This window comes from Coregonus clupeaformis, chromosome 6 (genome assembly GCF_020615455.1).
Source record: "Coregonus clupeaformis isolate EN_2021a chromosome 6, ASM2061545v1, whole genome shotgun sequence".
NCBI classification, from domain to species: Eukaryota; Metazoa; Chordata; class Actinopteri; order Salmoniformes; family Salmonidae; genus Coregonus; species Coregonus clupeaformis.
Window position 1 is genome coordinate 20284746 of NC_059197.1, and position 22508 is coordinate 20307253.

The 22508-nt window shown below is 44.6% G+C and overlaps 2 protein-coding genes across 6 annotated transcripts in view; both read left to right on the forward strand.

Moving 5' to 3' along the window:
- The first annotated feature begins 255 nt into the window (after nucleotides 1–255).
- Nucleotides 256–12276, forward strand: LOC121567717 (26S proteasome non-ATPase regulatory subunit 2). The gene is made up of 20 exons (XM_041877947.2): nucleotides 256–464; nucleotides 3575–3631; nucleotides 3868–4032; nucleotides 4342–4463; nucleotides 4902–5126; nucleotides 5330–5488; nucleotides 6881–7025; nucleotides 7497–7557; nucleotides 7661–7807; nucleotides 8019–8125; nucleotides 8256–8383; nucleotides 8571–8658; nucleotides 8769–9033; nucleotides 9176–9321; nucleotides 9595–9678; nucleotides 9857–10025; nucleotides 10236–10330; nucleotides 10439–10565; nucleotides 10905–11023; nucleotides 11332–12276. Exons 1-20 carry the CDS (start codon nucleotides 354–356, stop codon nucleotides 11512–11514), a joined length of 2703 nt encoding a protein of 900 aa, XP_041733881.1. The 5' UTR covers nucleotides 256–353; the 3' UTR covers nucleotides 11515–12276.
- Nucleotides 12277–12799: 523 nt separating this feature from the next.
- LOC121567718 (eukaryotic translation initiation factor 4 gamma 1-like) overlaps nucleotides 12800–22508 on the forward strand; it is a 46971-nt gene continuing 37262 nt past the window's right edge. For 4 of the 5 annotated variants that reach the window (XM_041877949.2, XM_045218899.1, XM_045218893.1 and 1 more), the window contains exons 1-4: nucleotides 12800–13166; nucleotides 19869–19950; nucleotides 20041–20158; nucleotides 20274–20357. In XM_041877949.2, the coding sequence (XP_041733883.2) occupies nucleotides 20084–20158; nucleotides 20274–20357 (159 nt within the window). In that variant the 5' untranslated portion in view covers nucleotides 12800–13166; nucleotides 19869–19950; nucleotides 20041–20083. Of the gene's footprint in view, nucleotides 13167–14487; nucleotides 14769–19868; nucleotides 19951–20040; nucleotides 20159–20273; nucleotides 20358–22508 lie in introns of those variants that run through there. The other variant, XM_045218890.1, reaches the window with a different exon arrangement.

Below are 22508 nucleotides of genomic sequence, written 5' to 3' on the forward strand. Positions count from 1 at the left end.
ACTATGAACACTTGAAAAGCCATGTTGACGGGCTGGGAAAACTAAGAGGAAAGACCATAGAAAAGTTTAAAGGACTCTTATGGAAATAGAAAGACACGTGATATTTGTTTTTATGTGATCATGTGAAAGCTTTTTCTTCTTTGTGTAGGTGTCAACATTGGATAGAATAGGTGTTGCCATCTATCGTGGTGGGGTTGGAATAGGGATTGGTGCAATATTATTCATTCATAGCAGGTGGCAGTAGAACACTATCGATGACAGCAAACTGTCACGGTTCTTGAAGAGAGGAAGCCGTGTACCCCGGTCTCTGGTTGTTCAGTGTATCTGTATGCGAATTTCGTAAAACAGCAACCATGGAGGAGACAAAAAATAAAGAGAAAAAGCAGTCCGAAAAGACAGAGGAAAAGGATAAGGAGACTAAGCCCACAGGGAAGGACAAGGATAAAAAAGAAGAGCAAGAACTGGTGAGTTGGGGCACTTTTCTCAACATCTTGAACAAGGGAAGCAGAGCAGCGTTTTTGCCTGAGTCACTCACTGCCTGTTTGAACAGGCCGAAAGCGTTGTCATTAAAAATAATAACGAACTGTTTGAGTCCTCTTTAATGAAAAGTATGACATGGCTGGCTGAGTACAAAGTGCCAACAATTACGATTATTGTGTCCGACTGAAAGCGAGCTATAAAACACGTATAAACCTAGCCAACGTTAGCATACCTAATGTTAACGTTAGCTTGCTAGCCTAGGGTGTAGTAGTAGTAGTAGTAGTAGCTGGCTGTGCTAGCCGGTGCTAGCTAACGTTAACTAACAATTGCTAATATAATATACCATTTAGCAGACGCTTTTATCCAAAGCGACATACAGTCATGCGTACATACATTTTTATTTGTGTATGGGTGGTCCCGGGGATGGAACCCACTACCTTGGCGTTACAAGCGCCGTGCACTACCAGCTGAGCTACAGAGGACCACACGCCACAAATGACACGCCAGAAAGTATCTACCGATATTTAAACTAAAAGTTAGCTAAGTAGCTAGCTAGCCAAGTGACAATAATGTAACGTTAACTAGCTAAAGAACGTTAGTGTTGCATTGTAAACAACCATAATCCAAATAGCTATCTCAGTTCGCTGATGTTGTTGCAGTGCCTTACAAAAGTATTCACCCCCCCTTGGCGTTTTTCCTATTTTGTTGCATTACAACCTGTAATTTAAATGGATTTTTATTTGGATTTCATGTAATGGACATACACAAAATAGTCCAAATTGGTGAGGTGAAATGAGAAAAATTAACTTGTTTCAAAAAAATAAAAAACGGGAAAAGTGGTGCATGCATATGTATTCACCCCCTTTGCTATGAAGCCCCTAAATAAGATCTGGTGCAACCAATTACCTTCACAAGTCACATAATTGGTTAGATAGCACACAGGTGGACTTTAAGTGTCACATGATCTGTCACATGATCTCAGTATATATACACCTGTTCTGAAAGGCCCCAGTCTGCAACACCACCAAGCAAGCACCACCATGAAGACCAAGGAGCTCTCCAAACAGGTCAGGGACAAAGTTGTGGAGAAGTACAGATCAGGGTTGGGTTATAAAAAAATATCAGAAACTTTGAACATCCCACGGAGCACCATTAAATCCATTATTAAAAAATTGAAAGAATATGGCACCACAACAAACCTGCCAAGAGAGGGCTGCCCACCAAAACTCACGGACCAGGCAAGGAAAACATTAATCAGAGGCAACAAAGAGACCAAAGATTTTTTTATTTTATTTAACCTTTATTTAACCAGGTAAGCCAGTTGAGAACAAGTTCTCATTTACAACTGCAACCTGGCCAAGATAAAGCAAAGCAGTGCGATTAAAAACAACAACACAGAGTTACATATGGGGTAAACAAAACAAAGTCAAAAATACAACAGAAAATATATATACAGTGTGTGCGAATGTATTAAGTTATGGAGATAAGGCAATAAATAGGCCATAGTGCAAAATAGTTACAATTTCGTATTAACACTGAAAGGATAGATGTGCGAAAGATGATGTGCAAATAGAGATACTGGGGTGCAAATTAGCAAAATAAATAACAATATGGGGATGAGGTAGTTGGGTGGGCTAATTTCAGAATGGCCGTCTACAGGTGCAGTGATCGGTAAGTTGATCTGACAACTGATGCTTAGATAAGATAACCCTGAAGGAGCTGCAAAGCTCCACAGAAGAGTGGCCAGAAAAAAGTTTGGTGTTAGCCAAAAGGCATGTGGGAGACTCCCCAAACATATGGAAGAAGGTACTCTGGTCAGATGAGACTAAAATTGAGCTTTTTGGCCATCAAGGAAAACACTATGTCTGGCGCAAACCCAACACCTCTCATCACCCCGAGAACACCATCCCCACAGTGAAGCATGGTGGTGGCAGCATCATGCTGTGGGGATGTTTTTCATCGGCAGGGACTGGGAAACTGGTCAGAATTGAAGGAATGATGGATGGCGCTAAATACAGGGAAATTCTTGAGGGAAACCTGTTTCAGTGTTCCAGAGATTTGAGACTGGGACGGAGGTTCACCTTCCAGCAGGACAATGACCCTAAGCATACTGCTAAAGCAACACTCGAGTGGTTTAAGGGGAAACATTTAAATGTCTTGGAATGGCCTAGTCAAAGCCCAGACCTCAATCCAATTGAGAATCTGTGGTATGACTTAAAGATTGCTGTACACCAGCGGAACCCATCCAACTTGAAGGAACTGGAGCAGTTTTGCCTTGAAGAATGGCCAAAAATCCCAGTGGCTAGATGTGCCAAGCTTATAGAGACATACCCTAAGAGACTTGCAGCTGTAATTGCTGCAAAAGGTGGCTCTACAAAGTATTTACTTTGGGGGGGGTGAATAGTTATGCACGCTCAAGTTTTCTGTTTTTTGTCTTATTTCTTGTTTGTTTCACCCCAAAAAATATTTTGCATCTTCAAAGTGGTAGGCATGTTGTGTAAATCAAATGATACAAACCCCCAAAAAATCAATTTTAATTCCAGGTTGTAAGGCAACAAAATAGGAAAAATGCCAAGGGGGGTGAATACTTTCGCAAGCCACTGTAGCTAACGGTTAGCTACAGTACTGTAACGTTAGCTAGCTAGTGACTTTGCAACTGCAACAACCTGCCTGTCGTTATCAGATTTTCTTGAGACAGCGTAGCTTGTTAGATTTGAAATTATCTTTGATTGCGAGGTGGCTATAGTTATTACGTGTTATTTGTTTAGTTAGCTAGCTATTTACATAGAGAGGTTTGTATGGCTTATTAGCGAGTACATTGACATTAGCCAATTTTAAGCACCATAACAATGGAGGCAAGGTTACAGACATAGTTATCAGGGTAACCCTACCATCAGTCGACAATGGTATAGGACCGGTGTATGACAAAATGCTCCAATATCTAGCAGTTAGCAAATTGCAGATCCTTTTATTGCATTAGTTCCCTGTTGGAAGACCTGTTATTTTTTACTGTTTACTGTGCAGGGTTCGGTTATTCAATTGCCCATATTGAATCTGTCATACTGTAATGTCAGTTCCTCTCTTCTCTCTCCAGTCTGATGAGGACAAACAGCTGCAAGAAGAACTGGAGATGATGGTGGAGAGACTTGGTGTGAGTACCACAAGAACTGCTAAACCTCTGCTAAAGTCTGGTTTGCTTTAGACACTCTGGGACTATAGCTTTTTACATTCTTATTTATTTTACTGTACATAAGGCGTTAGTATAGAGAGTCAGTAATTTACATGCGCTGCATTAAGTCTTTGGTAGCTATGCATATAAAACAACATTCTTTTTACTTATGCAATGTATATCCCCCTGCCCCTTTTCTCTCTCTCACCCACCCACAGGAGACGGACACGTCTCTGTACCGGCCTGCTCTAGAGGAGCTGCGCAGGCAGATCCGCTCCTCCACCACCTCCATGACCTCTGTGCCCAAGCCCCTGAAGTTCCTGCGGCCACATTATGGCAAGCTCAAAGAGATCTACGAGGGCATGGCGCCTGGCGAGAACAAGGTGGGAACACCGATGGCTATGTCCTTGCTAAATGGCTAACCGTGACAGTGGGGAAAACAAGAGGGAGGGATGGCTCCACTACTTTATCGCTTCCTTTCCCTGTCTGCTTTTACTTTATAACCACAGTGCAAAAGTCTGGATGGATTTCTTTTACAATGTTACTGGAGATACAGACAAGAAAACAAGGATAGATACCTAGTAAATTGGACATCGCAATTCTGGATGGAACTAGGGATTCATGTTCAGAAGGACCCATCATAACTGTGTCATTATGGAAACGTCTAACTACTGTCTGTTTTGTTTTTGCAGAGTTTCTGTGCAGATGTGGTGTCGGTCTTGGCCATGACAATGAGTGGGGAGCGGGAGTGTCTGAAGTACCGTCTGCTGGGCTCCCAGGAGGAGCTGGCGTCCTGGGGACATGAATATGTCAGGTAGGATACGTGAGGCCATTCCAAACGGCTAACAACACTCAAGGGTGAATCCTACCTTCTACTTAAGTAGAATTTCACTTAGTCATGCATTGATACCAATGGAAGACTAAGTACAAATTTGACTTAGAATTCGCCTCCATACCTTGCAGGAGTAGGCAGTTTGTGTGGTCTGACCTAGGCCTGTGACAATACCAGTATTGAGAGATTTTTTTCCATGGCAAAAATTAAAACATGAAGAAGACCAACTCTTTGGTCCTTTAAAAACCTGCTGTATGTAAATTATTGTGTGCTATAGCTTGGAAAATAAATAAATGTGACTCTGGATGTTTGTTTCCAACATTTGGTCAGTTTTCCTAAAGAAGTTCAATATTTCCTTTCCGCGATACTGGTATTGTTCCGGCCCTAGTCTTCTGACCCAAACTCTGTGTGTGTGTATAGGCACCTGGCGGGCGAGGTGGCCAAGGAGTGGCAGGAGGTTGAGGAGAGTGATAAGACGCAGCAGGAGACTCTGCTGAAGCTGGTGAAAGAGATTGTGCCCTACAACATGGCCCACAACGCTGAGCACGAGGCCTGTGACCTGCTGATGGAGATCGAGAGGCTGGAGATGCTGGAGCTCTACATAGATGATAATGCATACGCCAAGGTCTGCCTCTACCTCACCAGGTGAGTGGACAACACACACCTTACCACGTGAGGGGCAAACATATGTACCTTCACACAGACATGTTCAAACACCTGTACCACAGTTTGCCTCTGCCTCAACATACCTGTAGTGTGCCAACATCAGCCTGAAGAGACAAAAGGAAGTTCCTCTCATCAGTAATCCTAAACCCCTCTCTTCTCTCTCTCCTCTCTCTCCATGCCAGCTGTGTGAGCTATGTCCCTGAGCCAGAGAACTCTGCCCTGTTGAAGTGTTCCCTGAACATCTTCAGGAAGTTTAACCGTTACCCAGAGGCCCTGAGGCTGGCCCTGATGCTCAACGATGTGGAATTGGTGGAGAACATCTTCACCTCCTGCAAAGACATGTAAGGACTGACACAACACACTCACTGCACTCTCTCTCACACTTATCTCACAGCAACACTTTTGCAACAAGCGCTACCTACAGGTAACTGCCAAAATAAAGGAAACACTTGAGTAAATGAGGGAAACAAAGTATACTGAACAAAAATATAAATGCAATGATTTTACTGAGTTACAGTTCGTATAAGGAAATCAGTGAATTGAAATAAATTCATTAGGCCCTAATCTATGGATTTCACATGACTGGGCAGGGGAGCAGCCATGGGTGGGCCTGGGAGGGCATAGGCCCACCCACTGGGGAGCCAGGCCCAGCCAAATAATGAGTTTTTCCCCACAAAAGGGCTTTATTACAGACAAAAATACTCCTCAGTTTCATCAGCTGTCCGCGTGGCTGGTCTCAGACAATCCCGCAGGTGAAGAAGCCGGATGTGGAGAATACTGCCATATTCTCTAAAACAATGTTGGAGGTGGCTTATGGTAGAGAAATGAACACAAAATGATCTGGCAACAACTCTGGTGGACATTCCTGCAGTGAGCATGCTCCCTCAACTTGAGACACCTGTGGCATTGTTTTGTGTGACAAAACTGCACATTTTAGTGGCCTTTTATTGTCTCCAGCACAAGGTGCACCTGTGTAATGATCATGCTGTTTAATCAGCTTCTTGATATGCCACACTGGTCAGGTGGATGGATTGTCTTGACAACGGAGAAATGCTCACTAACAGGGAAGTAAACAAATTTGTGCACAACATTTTTGAGAAAATCTTTTTGTGCAAATGGAAAATCTTTTATTTCAGCTCATGAAACATGGGACCAACACTTTACATGTTGTGTTTATATTTTTGTTCAGTATATATTGAAAGCAGGTGCTTCCGCACAGGTGTGGTTCCTATGTTAATTAAGCAATTAAAACATCTCATCATGCTTAGGGTTTCCCATTATTTTGACGAACATGGCTAGAAGAGATCTCAGTGACTTTGAAAGAGGTATCTCAAAGGAGCATAGGGGGTTTAAAGGGGTGTGTGTCTCAGTCCCCAGATCTCAATCAATTGAACACTTATGGGAGATTCTGGAGCGGCGCCTGAGACTGCGTTTTCCACCACCATCAACAAAACACACCCTCCAGTAGAGTTCCAGACACTTGTCGAATCTCTGCCAAGGCGCATTGAAGCTGTTCTGGCTGCTAGTGGTGGCCCAACGCCCTATTAAGACACTATGTTGGTGTTTCCTTTATTTTGGTAGTTCCCTGTACAACCTATATTGGTAAACAGTATTTTCTTTCTAATCATTATTCACATTTTCAACTGACAGTCATTGGGAATGCAATCAGCAGTGTTTTCCATAGTTAATGACGTGCATGAAGAGCTTACCGTTTAGTGGGTGTTTTCCTGTAGCGTGATCCAGAAGGAGATGGCCTTCATGCTGGGCCGACACGGCATGTTCCTGGAGCTCAACGAGGACGTGGAGGACTACGAGGACCTGACGGAAATCATGTCCAACGTCCAGCTCAACAGCAACTTCCTGGCCTTGGCCCGAGAGGTGAGGAGAGAGGGTTTAGAGGAGAGAAAGAGGGAAGATGGGTAGACTACTAGAGAGAGGGGAGGGGGTTGGAAGAGTGAGACTGTTCAGAGCAGGACTGAGGAGTGGGTCACTGTTGAAGTCAGCGGATGGAGTGTGACTGTCTGACAGTGGGGGCTGAGTGTATGTTAGAGAAGAGAAGGTGTTTAGAGTAGGGCCAAGGAGAGATGAATATGACGTTTAGAGATGAGTCAGGACCGCGCTCCATTTGATATTGTGGAGAGGGGGAAATGGAGGAGGCTTGAAGAAGCTACTAAGAGAAGAGTGGGGTAGGGGTCAGGGGTCAGGGTGGGAGAATAATGGTGCAGAGAGTGAGAGAAGAGATGAGGCTGGAGGATAGTGAATAAACCAATTAGTGAAAGACATTAAGCCTGTTAGTGGCTATGACTCAGCACCAGGCAGCCAGTAACACACGGTTCCCTTTCTTTACAGTTGGACATCATGGAACCCAAAGTCCCAGATGACATCTACAAAACCCACCTGGAGAACAACCGTGAGTTCTCCTTCACTACAACAGCACACTGATTGTCCTGGTTGTTATATCACACTCCTCTTTCCTCATCCTCCCTCTCATCATGCCATTGTCTGTCTGTCAGGGTTTGGAGGAAGTGGTTCCCAGGTGGACTCTGCTCGTATGAACCTGGCCTCCTCGTTTGTCAACGGCTTCGTCAACGCAGGGTTCGGACAGGACAAGCTGCTCACAGACGATGGCAACAAATGGCTGTACAAGAACAAAGACCATGGTGAGAGAACCCCCCCACACACACAGCCTCACATCCCTGTCTTCAAATGGGGCTCATGGTTCACATTTGGGGGATTTGACTGAAAATTGGTTCATGTTTAGTGGTTCGACAGTGATCACCTTCATTGCTAATCCTTAATGGCAAGCACAGTAACAAAAATAACATATTGCTGTTGTGTAAATGTTGATGCTAATTCTGTGTTTCTCTCCAGGTATGCTGAGTGCTGCAGCCTCTCTGGGGATGATCCTGCTGTGGGATGTGGACGGTGGTTTGACACAGATAGACAAATACCTCTACTCCTCAGAGGACTACATTAAGGTCAGCACACACCCTGCATTAAAACCTCCTCACCACAACCTTCACAGCATCCAGAAAAGCCCTAAACATCCTATTAATGTAGATATGTCTCCCACACTCTCTCTTCCCTCCTCTCTCTCTCTCCCTGTAGTCGGGGGCCCTCCTGGCTTGTGGCATAGTGAACTCTGGGGTGAGGAACGAGTGTGACCCGGCCCTGGCCCTGCTGTCAGACTACGTCCTCCACAACAGCAACGTCATGCGGATAGGAGCCATCTTCGGGTAAGGAGAGAAGTAAATGGATGTTCTGTCCCAAATCAACCCCTAGCCCCAACTGCCTGACACCTCTTACACATTAAAGATTTTTATTGAGGTCTGTTTAGTCCATTCTTAGCACAGTGTAATCTCTGCCTGTGAAAAGTACTTGTTTAGGTGGGGTTTGTGCCTGACCTTTCCTCTCTATCCCCAGCCTGGGCCTAGCGTATGCTGGCTCGAACCGTGAGGACGTCCTCTCTCTGCTGCTGCCCGTCATGGTAGACTCTAAGTCCAGCATGGAGGTACTGTGTGTGTAGTTCCACAGTTTGTCTGGGTTTAAGTCAAGTACACATCCACACTCATTAAACCCAGCTCACTGTCCCATGTTACGTGTCTTGTCACACACACTCAGGTGGCAGGTGTGACGGCGCTGGCGTGCGGTATGATCGCGGTGGGCTCGTGTAACGGTGACGTCACCTCCACCATCGTCCAGACCATCATGGAGAAGAGTGAGCTGGAGCTGAAAGACACATATGCCCGCTGGTTGCCGCTGGGCCTGGGCCTCAACCACCTGGGTAAAGGGGAGGCCATTGAGACGACCCTGGCAGCGCTGCAGGTGGTGCCTGAGCCCTTCCGCAGCTTTGCCAACACACTGGTGGACGTCTGTGCCTACGCAGGTCACTCATCATAGCTCCAGCTTTAGCATTTTGTCTCCAATTGTCTTCTTTTTTATTTGCATATTTATTTATACAGGTGATCTCATTTGAGATTTACAAGAGGTGGCTTTCCTATATTTATCTCTGTTTCTCTCAATGCCAGGTTCTGGTAACGTACTGAAGGTGCAGCAGCTGCTCCACATCTGCAGTGAGCACTATGAAGCCAAGGAGAAGGAGGAGGAAAAAGACAAGAAGGACAAGAAGGACAAAGACAAGAAGGAGAGTGCAGCCGACATGGGCTCCCACCAGGTATGCCAGGCTTCTGTTAATCAAGGGGTGTCAGGTAGCCTAGCGTTTTAAGAGCGTTGGGCCAGTAACCGAAAGGTCGCTGGTTTGAATCTCCGAGCCGACTAGGTGAAAAATATGTCGGTACCCTTGAGCAAGGCACTTAACCCTAATTGCTCCTGTAATTCGCTCTGGTTAAGAGCGTCTGCTAAATGACTAAAAATGTAAAATACAATCTGAGTGGTTTGAATGAAGATTTGATATTGAACTAATCTGCTGTCTGCTTCCCCCTCCCAGGGTGTGGCTGTCCTGGGTATTGCACTCATTGCCATGGGAGAAGAGATTGGCTCAGAGATGGCATTACGGACGTTTGGACACCTGGTCAGTATAACCTCTGACCTGTTCACACCATTTGGCTTCAACACATTTTCAGGACATGTTAGGGGTTGATTTAGCCCCTGTCTCTTTCACTCGATCCGACCATCCCACGTCGAACTGTTTTTCTCTTTATCTCTCCATTGTCTTGCCTTCCTCCTCTCCACCTCACTCACTCTCCTAGTTGCGGTATGGAGAGCCTACTCTGAGGCGTGCGGTGCCTCTAGCCTTGGCCCTGATCTCTGTGTCGAATCCTCGCCTCAACATCCTGGACACACTCAGCAAGTTCTCCCACGATGCTGACCCAGAGGTCTCACACAACTCCATCTTTGCCATGGGCATGGTGGGCAGCGGTGAGTGGGCCCTGGCATTACTGGCCAATGGGCTCTATTGTGTGCCTACTGTCTGGAACCCAATCAGTCAGTGGCTTCATTATTATATTGAGATGTTCAAAGTTATTTCGATTTGATTCACTAAGTTATCACAATGTTCCCCTGTAATTATTCCTTGTCCATGAAAAAGTATCAACTCACTGACTCATGGCTCCAACCCTCTGTCCGCAGGAACAAACAATGCCCGCCTGGCTGCCATGCTGAGGCAGCTGGCTCAGTACCATGCCAAAGACCCCAACAACCTCTTTATGGTCCGATTGGCACAGGTGGGTAGCAAAAAGAGGTGCCACTTTGGCACTCTAAGCTGTGTGTTTGAGAGAGAGGGAGAGTATGTGTCTCTGTCTCCTAACCCTTGCTCTGTGCCATGTCCACAGGGTCTGACTCACCTGGGTAAAGGGACATTGACGCTGTGTCCGTACCACAGTGACAGGCAGCTGATGAGTCAGGTGGCCGTGGCAGGACTACTCACTGTCCTCGTCTCCTTCCTTGACGTCAAGAACAGTGAGTCCCTCTCCTTTTCCTCATTACTCCACTCTTCACCACTCATTTTATTTGCCTCTCCCTCCCCTCCCTTTTTCCACATCCTTGTGTTTAGGGTTGGGGGTGAAGTCCATTTCTTTTGAGTAATTTGAGGAAGTGAACTGAATTTCAATGTACGGATGGAAAATTCCACATAAACAATTAGCAATTGTTCAACTCCTGAATGGCATTGGCCCTTACCCAGCTAGTTCCACTGTCTTTCTTTTAGGGTAGTAAGTCTTCTAAATGCCTTGACCTGGGTCTGAGTATTTGGCTGTTTGTGTTGACATCGCCCCATGCTGTTTCCTGTGTGTGCTGCAGTAATCCTGGGGAAGTCTCACTACGTTCTCTATGGCCTGGTGGCTGCCATGCAGCCCCGTATGCTGGTCACCTTCGACGAGGAGCTGAGGCCGCTGCCCGTGTCCGTCAGGGTGGGACAGGTAAGGACTGCTGCTCCCACTATGCTCTTAATAAGAGCCTGGAGGATTAGCTTCATATTCAAAATACAATGCTAGTTGAGGATGTAGCCTAGATGGTGTGACGAAGGCCAAAACGTCAGCACGATATGACGTGATGCTTTGCAAGTGAAATGTGCTGGAGATTTTCATTTTAACTATGGTTGAACATCTCCATTGCGAAGTAACGTCTAGATGTGCAAACGTTTTTCACTCAAGATTAGGATGAAATGCTATAAGATGATGGCAGAGTGGACTCGACCTCATGGTTCATGTATGTAATTGGTCCGTAGGCGGTGGACGTGGTTGGCCAGGCCGGTAAGCCCAAAGCCATCACAGGTTTCCAGACCCACACCACGCCGGTGCTCCTGGCCCACGGAGAGAGGGCAGAGTTGGCCACAGAGGAGTATCTCCCCGTCACCCCCATCCTGGAGGGCTTCGTCATCCTCCGCAAGAACCCCAACTACGATGCCTAGATTTCCCTCTATTGTCCTCCCCTGGTCCTCACCCTACTCTCCTTACCAGTCTCTCATTGGTAGCATGGATAGCCCTCCCTGGCTCTTTTAGACCTCACTACTTTATTCCATGTCTGAAAAGAGCCAGGAAGCCCTCTTTTTCTTGTCAACAGCTTCTCTCCATCTGTGAAAATATATGGTTGTGTTCTGGGTGGTCAAACTGACTGGAGCAGGGAGTGGAAACTGGGACCTCATTCACACTGTTTAGATTGGTTTCCTCTTTGTTCTGATCTAGGATCAGTTCCACATAAATGTATTAAACCATCTCTTTTTAGGCTCCACAAATATTTAACTGATCTAGGGTCAGCCATCAGGAGCGAACTTTGTTCAGCCTCTCCCGGTTTCTAGTTCAGCCTCCAAGTCTGCTTTTACACAGGCAGCCCAATTCTGATCTTTTTTTCCACTAATTGGTCTTTTGACCAATCACATCAGATCTTTTTCAGAGCTGATCTGATTGGTCAAAAGACCAATTAGTGAAAAAAGATCAGAATTGGACTGATGAACAACATAAGCTCAGTCCGCATCAATACTACAACTAGTTTCTCTTTCCCACCCATGACAACCTCCTTTTGTAATTAGAGCATGGAAAATGTGTCCTTCATCATCCAGTTTTTTCTTTTGTTTTGTAGGTTTTGTTACAGTACTGTAAAAGGTTAAAATAATAAAAGTTTCAGATCCACTTGGTGAAATTGTCTATCACCGGGTCTGTTCTTTGTCATGAGGGACACGTTTCTGAAAGATTAGTCATTTTTTATGAAGCTTCATAACAGCCTGCAGATCTGGATGGCTAATGATGAAACTGAGCAGTGGAGAGGAGGAACTGAGGTGACACTGGTCATGAACCCTCACTGCAGCAAAGGTCTGCATACTTGCTTAACGTTGAAGACAATGGATACATCTATGTATTTTATTGAACATTTGAAATACACATGTAATGAAAGAAAATGCATATTGAACACCGATACATTTTACATATCTTGATAAACCTTTCAGACTGCACACTGACATCACAGTCAAGACTTTGGCCACGCCCATGCAAGAAAAAACAACCATCTAGCCGACTAGTGATGAATTTGTTTTATTGTGTGTGTATGAATAAGTTTCATATTAAACGAATAATGTCCTGCACATTAGTTTGTGGTTCAGCAGTTAATCGTTTCAACTAAAACGTGTAGGTAAAATCACACCGGCGTCCCTGTCACATGACTGATTAAACCGGAATTTGGCTACCGCCTACCTACTGGCTTCCGGGACCGTCCATTCCGTCCGACTGCGGACTGAAGGAGTGAAAGGGAAAAGTTAAGGTTTCCAACTATATTCTTTGCTAATTCAGAACTGTGTGAGCAACCAAGTGACAATCCACATTCATCCGCGCTTTTAAATGGACTTTAAGCCCAGTATCTCGAGCTGTCGCTTCTTTCCCAGACTGATTTTTCCTAAGCTAGCCCGACCAACCCCCACCCCAAAAAGGGATAGGACACCCCCTTCCTAGGTGGTAAACGTTATCTTACGAAAGAAAATTGACGAAGGCAGACGATTTAGACAGAAGGAACCAGAACATTTTCATCCCTTTATTAGCTAGCTATTACCCTTCAACTTTTAGCACATTTCTGGTAAGCAATCTTCTATATGCAGCTAGCGGCCGTTAGCCGGCTAGTTAGCTGTCTTGACATTTTGGTATTGATTTGAAGTAGCTAGCTAACGTCCGTTGAATTTGTTAGTTTAGCTAGTTAACGTTATGAAAAACTGTCCTATAATTTTATTGGTTTGTGGGTGAATGATTGCTTATTTTCAGTAACAAATGTTATGCCATATCTGTTATTTTATTCTTGAGGAATGGACATTGAACCCAATCGTTCCTGGTAATGTTATATTTGAAGTACCGGTAGTTGGCTGGTGCTGGTTAAGGATGCATCATTTTGTCGCCTTCCCAGTCTGTACGGCTGTGTTGTAGCTAGCGAACACTATTTATGTGGTGTTTTCTAGACAACTGGGAACTCGGGGAAAAACGAGGTCAAATCATGACGCCAATGCTCTTCAGGTCTGAAAGTCTGAGCTCTGGAAAGTTTCCTACTTGGAATTCCGATTTAGATGACCGTTCAAAACGGGTTTTACCAAGTTCCCAGTTGTCTTGAACGCACTGAAGTCGGAGATTTCCGAGTTCCCAGTTGCGGCATATGGCCCACATATTTAACTGTGGCGTTTGTAATTTGACAGAGGGATGTGTTATAGTGGGATCTGTTTTTATTTTTTTATTTTTGTCATTTAGCAGACGCTCTTGTCCAGAGTGACTTACATGAGCAATTAGGGTTAAGTGCCTTGCTCAAGGGCACATAGACAGATGTTTCACCTAGTCAGCTCGGGGATTAGAACCTTTCGGTTACTGGCACAATGCTCTTAACCACTAAGCTACCTGCCGCCCCAGTTAACTGAGAATACATATTTCTTATGCATGAACAGTGTGGGAGGATTCACCTTAGCAAGTAAGTTTATCCTTGGATCCCATGCGTCATGTTCAGAGGATGACACAGCATGACGAGGATGCTACCCTGCGGTTGAAATGGCACTGATGCTGATCAGTTTCCGGCTAGTAGTTGCCACAGAGACGTTAGTTTCTATATTTTCATTCTTAATCTTTTCGGTATTTGGGAGACCGCTTGCTAGCTGAGTTGAGCGTTCATCAGCTACTTGCTTGGTAGCCTGCATAATCATATGCAGTTTAGGGTTTGATATAAGCGTTGGCAAACAAACAAAGCTGAAAACAGGCAAATTAGAAAATCTAAACCCGATAAGAGAGTAGAGGAGAAGCCGGCTGCTGCTTGTGCACTGTGCCACACTTACTGCGCGCGCTAAAGCGGGAGAACCAACCACGTGGTAACTCTAAAGTGGTTTTGGGGAAAAGCTGGTTGCCACTAGCTAGTTAACACAGCCACAAAGTCAGAATTGTCTATATCGTAAACATGTATGGATTTCGTTGTTGCTTTTAGTCATAATTTAAGTGTAGTCATAAGGTTAACAGTGTGGTTAGGGTAAATTGTAGAAATAGGCGGGGTAATGACTTTATGGCTGTCGTAACTAGTGACGACCGAAAAAGCTGTTTGAGCAACATGGCGCCGCACAGTGTAGCCATCCTACACGCCTTATCGTCTCACGTTATCGGAACTTGGCAGAACTGAGGGTTTGAAAGTTATCCACTATCCGCAGCCTGCATGCCTGTAGGTAGCAATATTACTGTGTGCATTGTGACAGTCGTCAGGTCTGCTTTTTTGTTGTCTCGTGAATGTGAAGCTATGTATGTTGTGCGTGAATGAAAACTGACCGGTGTGTGGCTTGTAATGCTAAGAGGCTAATGTAGTGTAGGAAATAATACAAATGTCTGGTTTGACTGCTCAGTTATTCGTTGTTGGCAGGGATGTCTGACAAGTTGCCTTTCTGTTGTAGTAACATCTGCATTAGAGAAGTGATTACCGATATACTGCGTTCACCGACACGTGAACCTCGGCTCAAAATGGATGCCGCTTCAGAGCCAGCTCGTGAACCTTGAGGAGGCAGGCGAGCCATGATCCCATATTTAACCCATTATTAGTCCTTTCTCTGAATATCTTTGGTTCTCATATTGAATTACAATCATTGTAAATAATAACAATAATAGTAGTGGAATTGTGATGACGATGATAATCACTAACCAATAACTGCTGTAGCCTGCCAAGTGTACCACCATTGTCATTGACTACAACGGGAGTGCACACCTGTCTGGTCCTGGATGAAAAGGTTTAGGAAGCCCTGGTGTAGAGAATGAGATCACTCAACTGCGATGTTCTGAATGTTGTTGATCATCCAAATCTAATGTACAGAGGACACTGTTTATCATTAACTTCTGCCCAACATATGTAAAGTTGTTCTTTATCACATTTCAATTTGAAATGCTCTCTGGGATGGGATCTGGCTGATGAGTAGTGATTGGAATGAGGTCATTGTAGCAAGAATTTTAGGACAAGACACACCACAATAATATAGAGCCAATTGGCCCCCAATGTCCCCCGTAAGGCTTGTTATTTCATTTACATTTTAGTCATTTAGCAGACGCTCTTATCCAGAGTGACTTACAGTTAGTGAGTGCATACATTTTATTTTATTTTACACTGGCCCCCCGTGGGAATCGTTCTACCAACTGAGCTACATCCCTGCCGGCCATTCCCTCCCCTACCCTGGACGACGCTGGGCCGATTGTGCTCCGCCCCATGGGTCTCCCGGTCGCGGCCGGCTACGACAGAGCCTGGATTCGAACCAGGATTTCTAGTGGCACAGCTAGCACTGCGATGTAGTGCCTTAGACCGCTGCGCCACTCTGGAGAGATGTATATATATTTTAAGCTATGGGTTACATAGAAAAATGATACTCATGTAGTCTTGACAGGAGTCTTGTTTCCTTCCATTACACCACAGACATGCATTTCTTTGTATGGCACTGCCATCGGCCCATTGACCTGGCTGTTACTGTTCAACTCTGAAACTTCTGTTGCTATGAGTTACCCTGCTTTAAAGGTCGTGCCAGCTAGTGTGTTTGTGCATGTCCATACAGGCAGTCCAGTGCATTTAATGCCGACTATCATGTAGGCTAAATTATATGTGAACAATGTCTGAGAATCAGAGGCTGGCAATTAAATCGTTAAACACGTCAATGCCACTGTTTAGTAATTGCCTGCAGCGCTCTTGGGGGTTGAGACTGCATAACAAAACATTTTGTAAACTTCCCATGATGCTACCATTCACACAGATGCACACCTAGAATTATCCGCTAGTGCATACTTACACACGCACACAAACACTTTTTCAGCCTTGTTAAGGCCACAGTTTTGGCCTTAGGCCTCTGTGCTCCCACCCTCACTAGGTCATATTGGGGTTATGCATCGGTTTCCGTTGCGCTGGTGGTTGAACATGAACGAACCCACACACACATTCATCCTGCTCTCTCTGCTGCCTGCCCTTGGCTGGGTTTCACATATCCCCCCTCCCTCCAACCCCTGGTCCCTTGGGCTACCCTGCCTAGTCAGTTCCTCACTGCGGGAGTAGGATACATACTGAGTTGGTGTAGTATGCACCTCCGGAATAGGAGGTGAATGCGCTATATGGTCATCGCTGTTCACTCATCAGGGAACTCAACTGTAGCCTTCATGAATGCCAAGTGCTCCCCCATCATCCCTTTCTGAGGGAACAGTTTTAGGTCTCTGCTATAGGGTGTGTCCCAGGGTCCCCTTTGGAAAACAGTCTTTCATTAGCTGTCTTGCTGTCAGTTTGAGTATGTCAGGGTGAGCACAGGGAGACCCTCTAAAGGGCTCTACACAAACATAGCCGAGGTAGGTCTGTTTGCATCACTCTATGTAGTTCTACGTACATTTGTGCAGCTGAATTTCTGGAACTTCAGGTCAACTGACCTCCGTCAGCTCCGTTTGCATAGACTGTGGAGAGCCCTTTATAGCCCCAGAGTGTCAACTCAATCTCACTCTCAGTTTCTGACCTTAATCAACCAGCACCTCCTTTTTAGAGACGTTGCCATTTTCCTTCCAACTCCCCCACCGTTCTGAGCTCTGAGGGTGTGGTAGCATCAGTGGAAAATGTCTATTTCAACGTTTCTCTTAAGTTTTCTATTCCACCTGTCCATTTTCCCCCTGTAGCTCAGTTGGTAAAGCATGGCGCTTGCAACACCAGGGTTGTGGGTTCGTTTCCCACGGGGGGCCAGTATGAAAAATGTATGCACTCACTCTGGATAAGAGCGTCTGCTAAATGACTAAAATGTAAATGTTTATGTCTAGTGTGCTTTTCTCCTCTGCCTTAGAGTCAGTGTTTGTGTTTTGGCTTCTTTCACCTGACAGAAGTGGTATTTCACTTCTTAGAAAAACACTGACTCAGCATGACTCTGGGCTTTTCCCCACTGCTCTTTGTGTGGCAGGACAGTCTGTTTACTGTTACTTTAAGAGTGAACGGCCAATAGGTGAAACCCAACATATTCTATCAGGACAATAGTAGGGATGGACGGGAAAACATTTAGTTACATATCGCAATATTATTTTGGACAATATTATATTGATACTTTGACTCTACATATCGATTTGTGTAAAAAAAAATAAAAAAAGAAGCTAGATAGCTTTAACTATCAATCAGGGTGTTTTCTGCATAGAAAAGTATTGGAGGGCCGCCTATGTCCAAACAGTAAAAAAAAAAAAAAAAAAAAGAAGCTATCGCCAAAATAAAAGCTTGACCGTCAGGGAGAATCTAAAAGTCAAAAAATGATGCATTCAGGAGTATTTTTGTCATGGCGCGGGGCCTCCATTGATTTTGTTATGTTAGTCACTCAGATGGCATAAGCCATGGCAAAATGTGTAGAATTGCAGGACATTTGCTTAAAAAAAAAAAAAACTACGTTTTGTCACTGCGGCCAAATGGGGGCCTTTAATTTTCAATCAGCGACTGCTCCATTGGCCACAGCTTCACCCCACCCACCACCTAAGCACCATTTTTTATCAAGAAAAAAACCAGTCTAACCCTAGTCGGCTGTACCTGTGCCAAAACTACAGTATTTTTCATCCTATAGCTTGTTCTCCATCTTTTTAAATAGTAAGCCAACATCTTTTCAACACTTTTTTTTTTTTTTCCATTACTGATCAAAACTAATTTTCTCTTGCTCTCGTCTGCAGCAGACATATTGTGAGCAATAGGTATGTTTGGAACATCAGCTCGCAATAAAATCGCAGTATCGAATCGCAATAGCCTACATATAGATAATAGTGAAGACATCAAAACTATGAAATAACACATGGAATCATGTAGTAACCAAAAAAGTGTTAAACAAATCAAAATATATTTTATATTTGAGATTCTTCAAAGTAGCCACCCTTTGCCTTGATGACAGCTTTGCACACTTGGCATTCTCTCAACCAGCTTCATGAGGTAGTCACCTGGAATTCATTTCAATTAACAGGTGTACCTTGTGGAATTTCTTTCCTTAATGCGTTTGAGCCAATCAGTTGTGTTGTGACAAGGTAGGGGTGGTATACAGAAGATAGCCCTATTTGGTAAAATACCAAGTCCATAATATGGCAAGAACAGCTCAAATAAGCTAAGAGAAACGACAGTCCATACGGAACATTTCAAGAACTTTGAAAGTTTCAAGTGCAGTCGCTAAAACCATCAAGCGCTATGATGAAACTGGCTCTCATGAGGACCGCAATAGGAAAGGAAGACCCAGAGTTACCTCTGCTGCAGAGGATAAGTTCATTATAGTTCACTGCACTTCAGATTGCAGCCCAAATAAATGCTTCACAGAGTTCAAGTAACAGACACATCTCAACATCAACTGTTCAGGGGAGACTGCGTGAATCAGGCCTTCATGGTTGAATTGCTGCAAAGAAACCACTACTAAAGGACACTAATAAGACGAAGAGACTTGCTTGGGCCAAGAAACACGAGCAATGGACTGTGTCTTTGTGACGCAGAGTAGGTGAACGGATGATCTCCGTGTGTGTGGTTCCCACCGTGAAGCATGGAGGTGTGGGGGTGCTTTGCTGGTGACAGTCTTTATTTAGAATTCAAGGCACACTTAACCAGCATGGCTACCACAGCATCCTGCAGCAATACGCCATCCCATCTGGTTTGCGCTTAGTGGGACTATCATTTGTTTTTCAACAGGACAATGACCCAACACACCTCCAGGCTGTGTAAGGGCTATTTGACCAAAAAGGATAGTGATGGAGTGCTGCATCAGATGACCTGGCCTCCACAATCCCCCGACCTCAACCCAATTGAGATGGTTTGGATGAGTCAGACGGCAGAGTGAAGGAAAAGCAGCCAACAAGTGCTAAGCATATGTGGGAACTCCTTCAAGACGGTTGGAAAAGCATTCCAGGTGAAGCTGGTTGAGAGAATGCCAAGAGTGTGCAAAGCTGTCAAGGCAAAGGGTGGCTATTTTGAAGAATCTAAAACATATTTTGATTGGTTTAACACTTTTTTGGTTACTACATGATTCTATATGTTATTTCATAGTTTTGATGTCTTCACTATTATTCTACAATGTAGAAGATAGTCAAAATAAAGAAAAACCCTTGAATGAGTATGTGAGTCCAAACTTTTGACTGTTGCTGTATAATCGCAATATCGTATCGGCACCTAAATATTGTGAGGTCCTGGCAATTCCCAGCCCTAGACAATATGCCTGTCTCCTGGGGAATAGGATTGTGTCCCCTGTGTACCAAACCATTGTCTCTGTCATCTCAGTTATGAGTCCAATCTTACCTTTTTCTTTCTCTCTCTTTCTGACAGGTTGATCAGAGGACAGACGACCACCACGTTGGCACACCACAGAGCCTTGCTCCCGTTCCTGGGACTAAACACAGTTCAAAGTGTGAGTGCTGATCAACAAAGCCTAAACACATTCTCTAGTCCATCGCTGATTCTCTCTTCACCTCCTCCACCCTGTTCTTCCTCCTCTCAGATTTCTGTACAGGTCCGAGTGCGCCCATGCAGAACCACATGAAATGAATAAAGCACCACAGCCTATAACAGGATCCCCCTCTGTCCCCCACCCAGCGTCCTCCCCCGGACTCCAACTAGTAAGGGGAATCTACTGTCTGTTTTGATTGGAGCTTCAATCTTCTCTCATGGTTTGTCCAATCAGTAACCATATTGTTGATCAGTCTCTCCCCTCATTTCCTCTCCCTTTCACAGCCCACTTTCCCTCCTGGACAGCCCCCATCTGTTGTCTTTGCCACCCCACCTCCACAAATGAACCCAGCGCCACAGCCCCGACAGGTACTCCCTCCGTCACCCCACAGCTTCAACTCTGACGTTACTTATTATTTCAACTGTCAGATGTTTGTCCCTAGTGAAGTATCTTAATCCATTGGTAGGAATATAGATCCTGCTACATGTCAACTCTCACTCTTTCCTACAAATAAGCTCTCCTGTTGATTCCATCTCATACTGTTTTAGCGCTCAGTGGGTGTACGTTCCACACTCCAACCTGTCAACGTTACTGCTGGAAGGAAAAATAATTCTGTCAGATCTCAGATGAGACCTGTATTGTGTTCTGAATCCTCTTGTTGATCCCAGCGCCATGCCTGCCTATCTGTGTGTGTGTGTCTATGGAGGAAGGTTGTATCCGCTGCTCTCCAGCTGGTGTCCTATGTGGGTTTAACCTCTGAACTGTCTTGCCCTCCTTTTCTAGTTGTGCCCCGTGCTTTACACCAACAGGTACTAACAGCCTAACCAGGGATTTGGGTATGCTCGGTTGGAATTATGGGCAGTGTAGAGTTCTCTCTTCACTTGCACTTCCTGTCTTACTAAACTGTTTCTGACCACTGAATGTTGTAAAACCTACAGTCATGTTTATTACGGGAGGCTAAGAGATTGAATCTGCTGTAGAATCCTATTCAGAAAGTATTCTGGGATGTCTTGACTCTGAGATCCGCCTTCATTGGGAACTTGTCATGTTCACACACACACACACCAGGGTTTCCGTTAGCTGGTAATGGCAGGCTTTTGTCCGATTTTATAAAAATAAAAAATAGTAGAAAAGCTGATAAATGAAATTGGCTCTGGTCAGTTGTCCAGGAGTAGAATGTAAAAATAAAAACAACGCGAGAATCATTGCTACATATTGCTTTTTAGCCTATTGATTGATGTAAATACTGTACCAGTCAATGGGAAATACATTTGACTGGTCATGCTTATCGTCTACAGGTTATTTTCCATAATTTAGTGGAATTCAGTTACAGTTCATTTAAGGAAATCGGTCAATTAAAATTCATTACGCCCTAATCTATGGATTTCACATGACTGGTGAGCATTTGCCTACTGAAGTCTGTTACGATGCCGAACTGCAGTCAGGCCAAGACCCTGGTGAGGACGACGAGCAGGCAGATGGAGTTTCCCTGAGACGTTTTCTGACCGTATGTGCAGAAATTCTTCGGTTGTGCAAACCCACAGTTTCACCAGCTGTCCGGGTGGCTGGTCTCAGACGATCCCGCAGGTGAAGAAGCCGGATGTGGAAGTCCTGGGCTGGCGTGGTTACACATGGTCTGCGGTTGTGAGGCTGGTTGGGCGTACTGCCAAATTCTCTAAAACGATGTTCCTGCAGTCAGCATGCCAATATAACGCTGCCTCAACTTGAGACATCTGTGGCATTGTGTGTGACACAACTGCACATTTTGAGTGGCCTTTTATTGTCCCCAGCACAAGGTACACCTGTGTAATGATCGTGCTGTTTAATCAGCTTCTTGATATGCCACACCTGTTAGGTGGATGGATTATCTTGGCAAAGGAGAAATGCTCACTAACAGGGATGTAAACACATTTATGCCCCAAATTTAAGAGAAATAAGCTTTTTGTGCATATGGAAAATGGCTGAGATCTTTTATTCCAGCTAATGAAACATGGGACCAACACTTTACATGTTTTATATTTTTGTTCAGTATATTATGAGGCATGTCTTACCTTACTTCAAAGTAGGCTATTAGATCTCCTCTTTCTAACTGATATTTTCATCTGTCACATGAAACTGCTTGCATGTGTGGTCCTCTGTAGCTCAGCTGGTAGAGCACGGCGCTTGTAACGCCAAGGTAGTGGGTTCGATCCCCGGGACCACCCATACACAAAAATGTATGCACGCATGACTGTAAGTCGCTTTGGATAAAAGCATCTGCTAAATGGCATATTATATTATTATGTGTAGTGCCCTGTTTTCTGACTAACTGCATTATGGAACGAACCGTGTAGACTACTGCCTTGTGCTCATTGCTGCTATTATAATGTGATGAAATAATAGTTTATCAACATTTTATGCGAAACGTTCTGATCTGTTGCATCAGACCCATTTTAATTTAATTTTTCTCCCCAATTTCGTGATGTGCAATTGGTAGTTAGTCTAGTCCCATCGCTGCAACTCCCCTACGGACTCGGGAG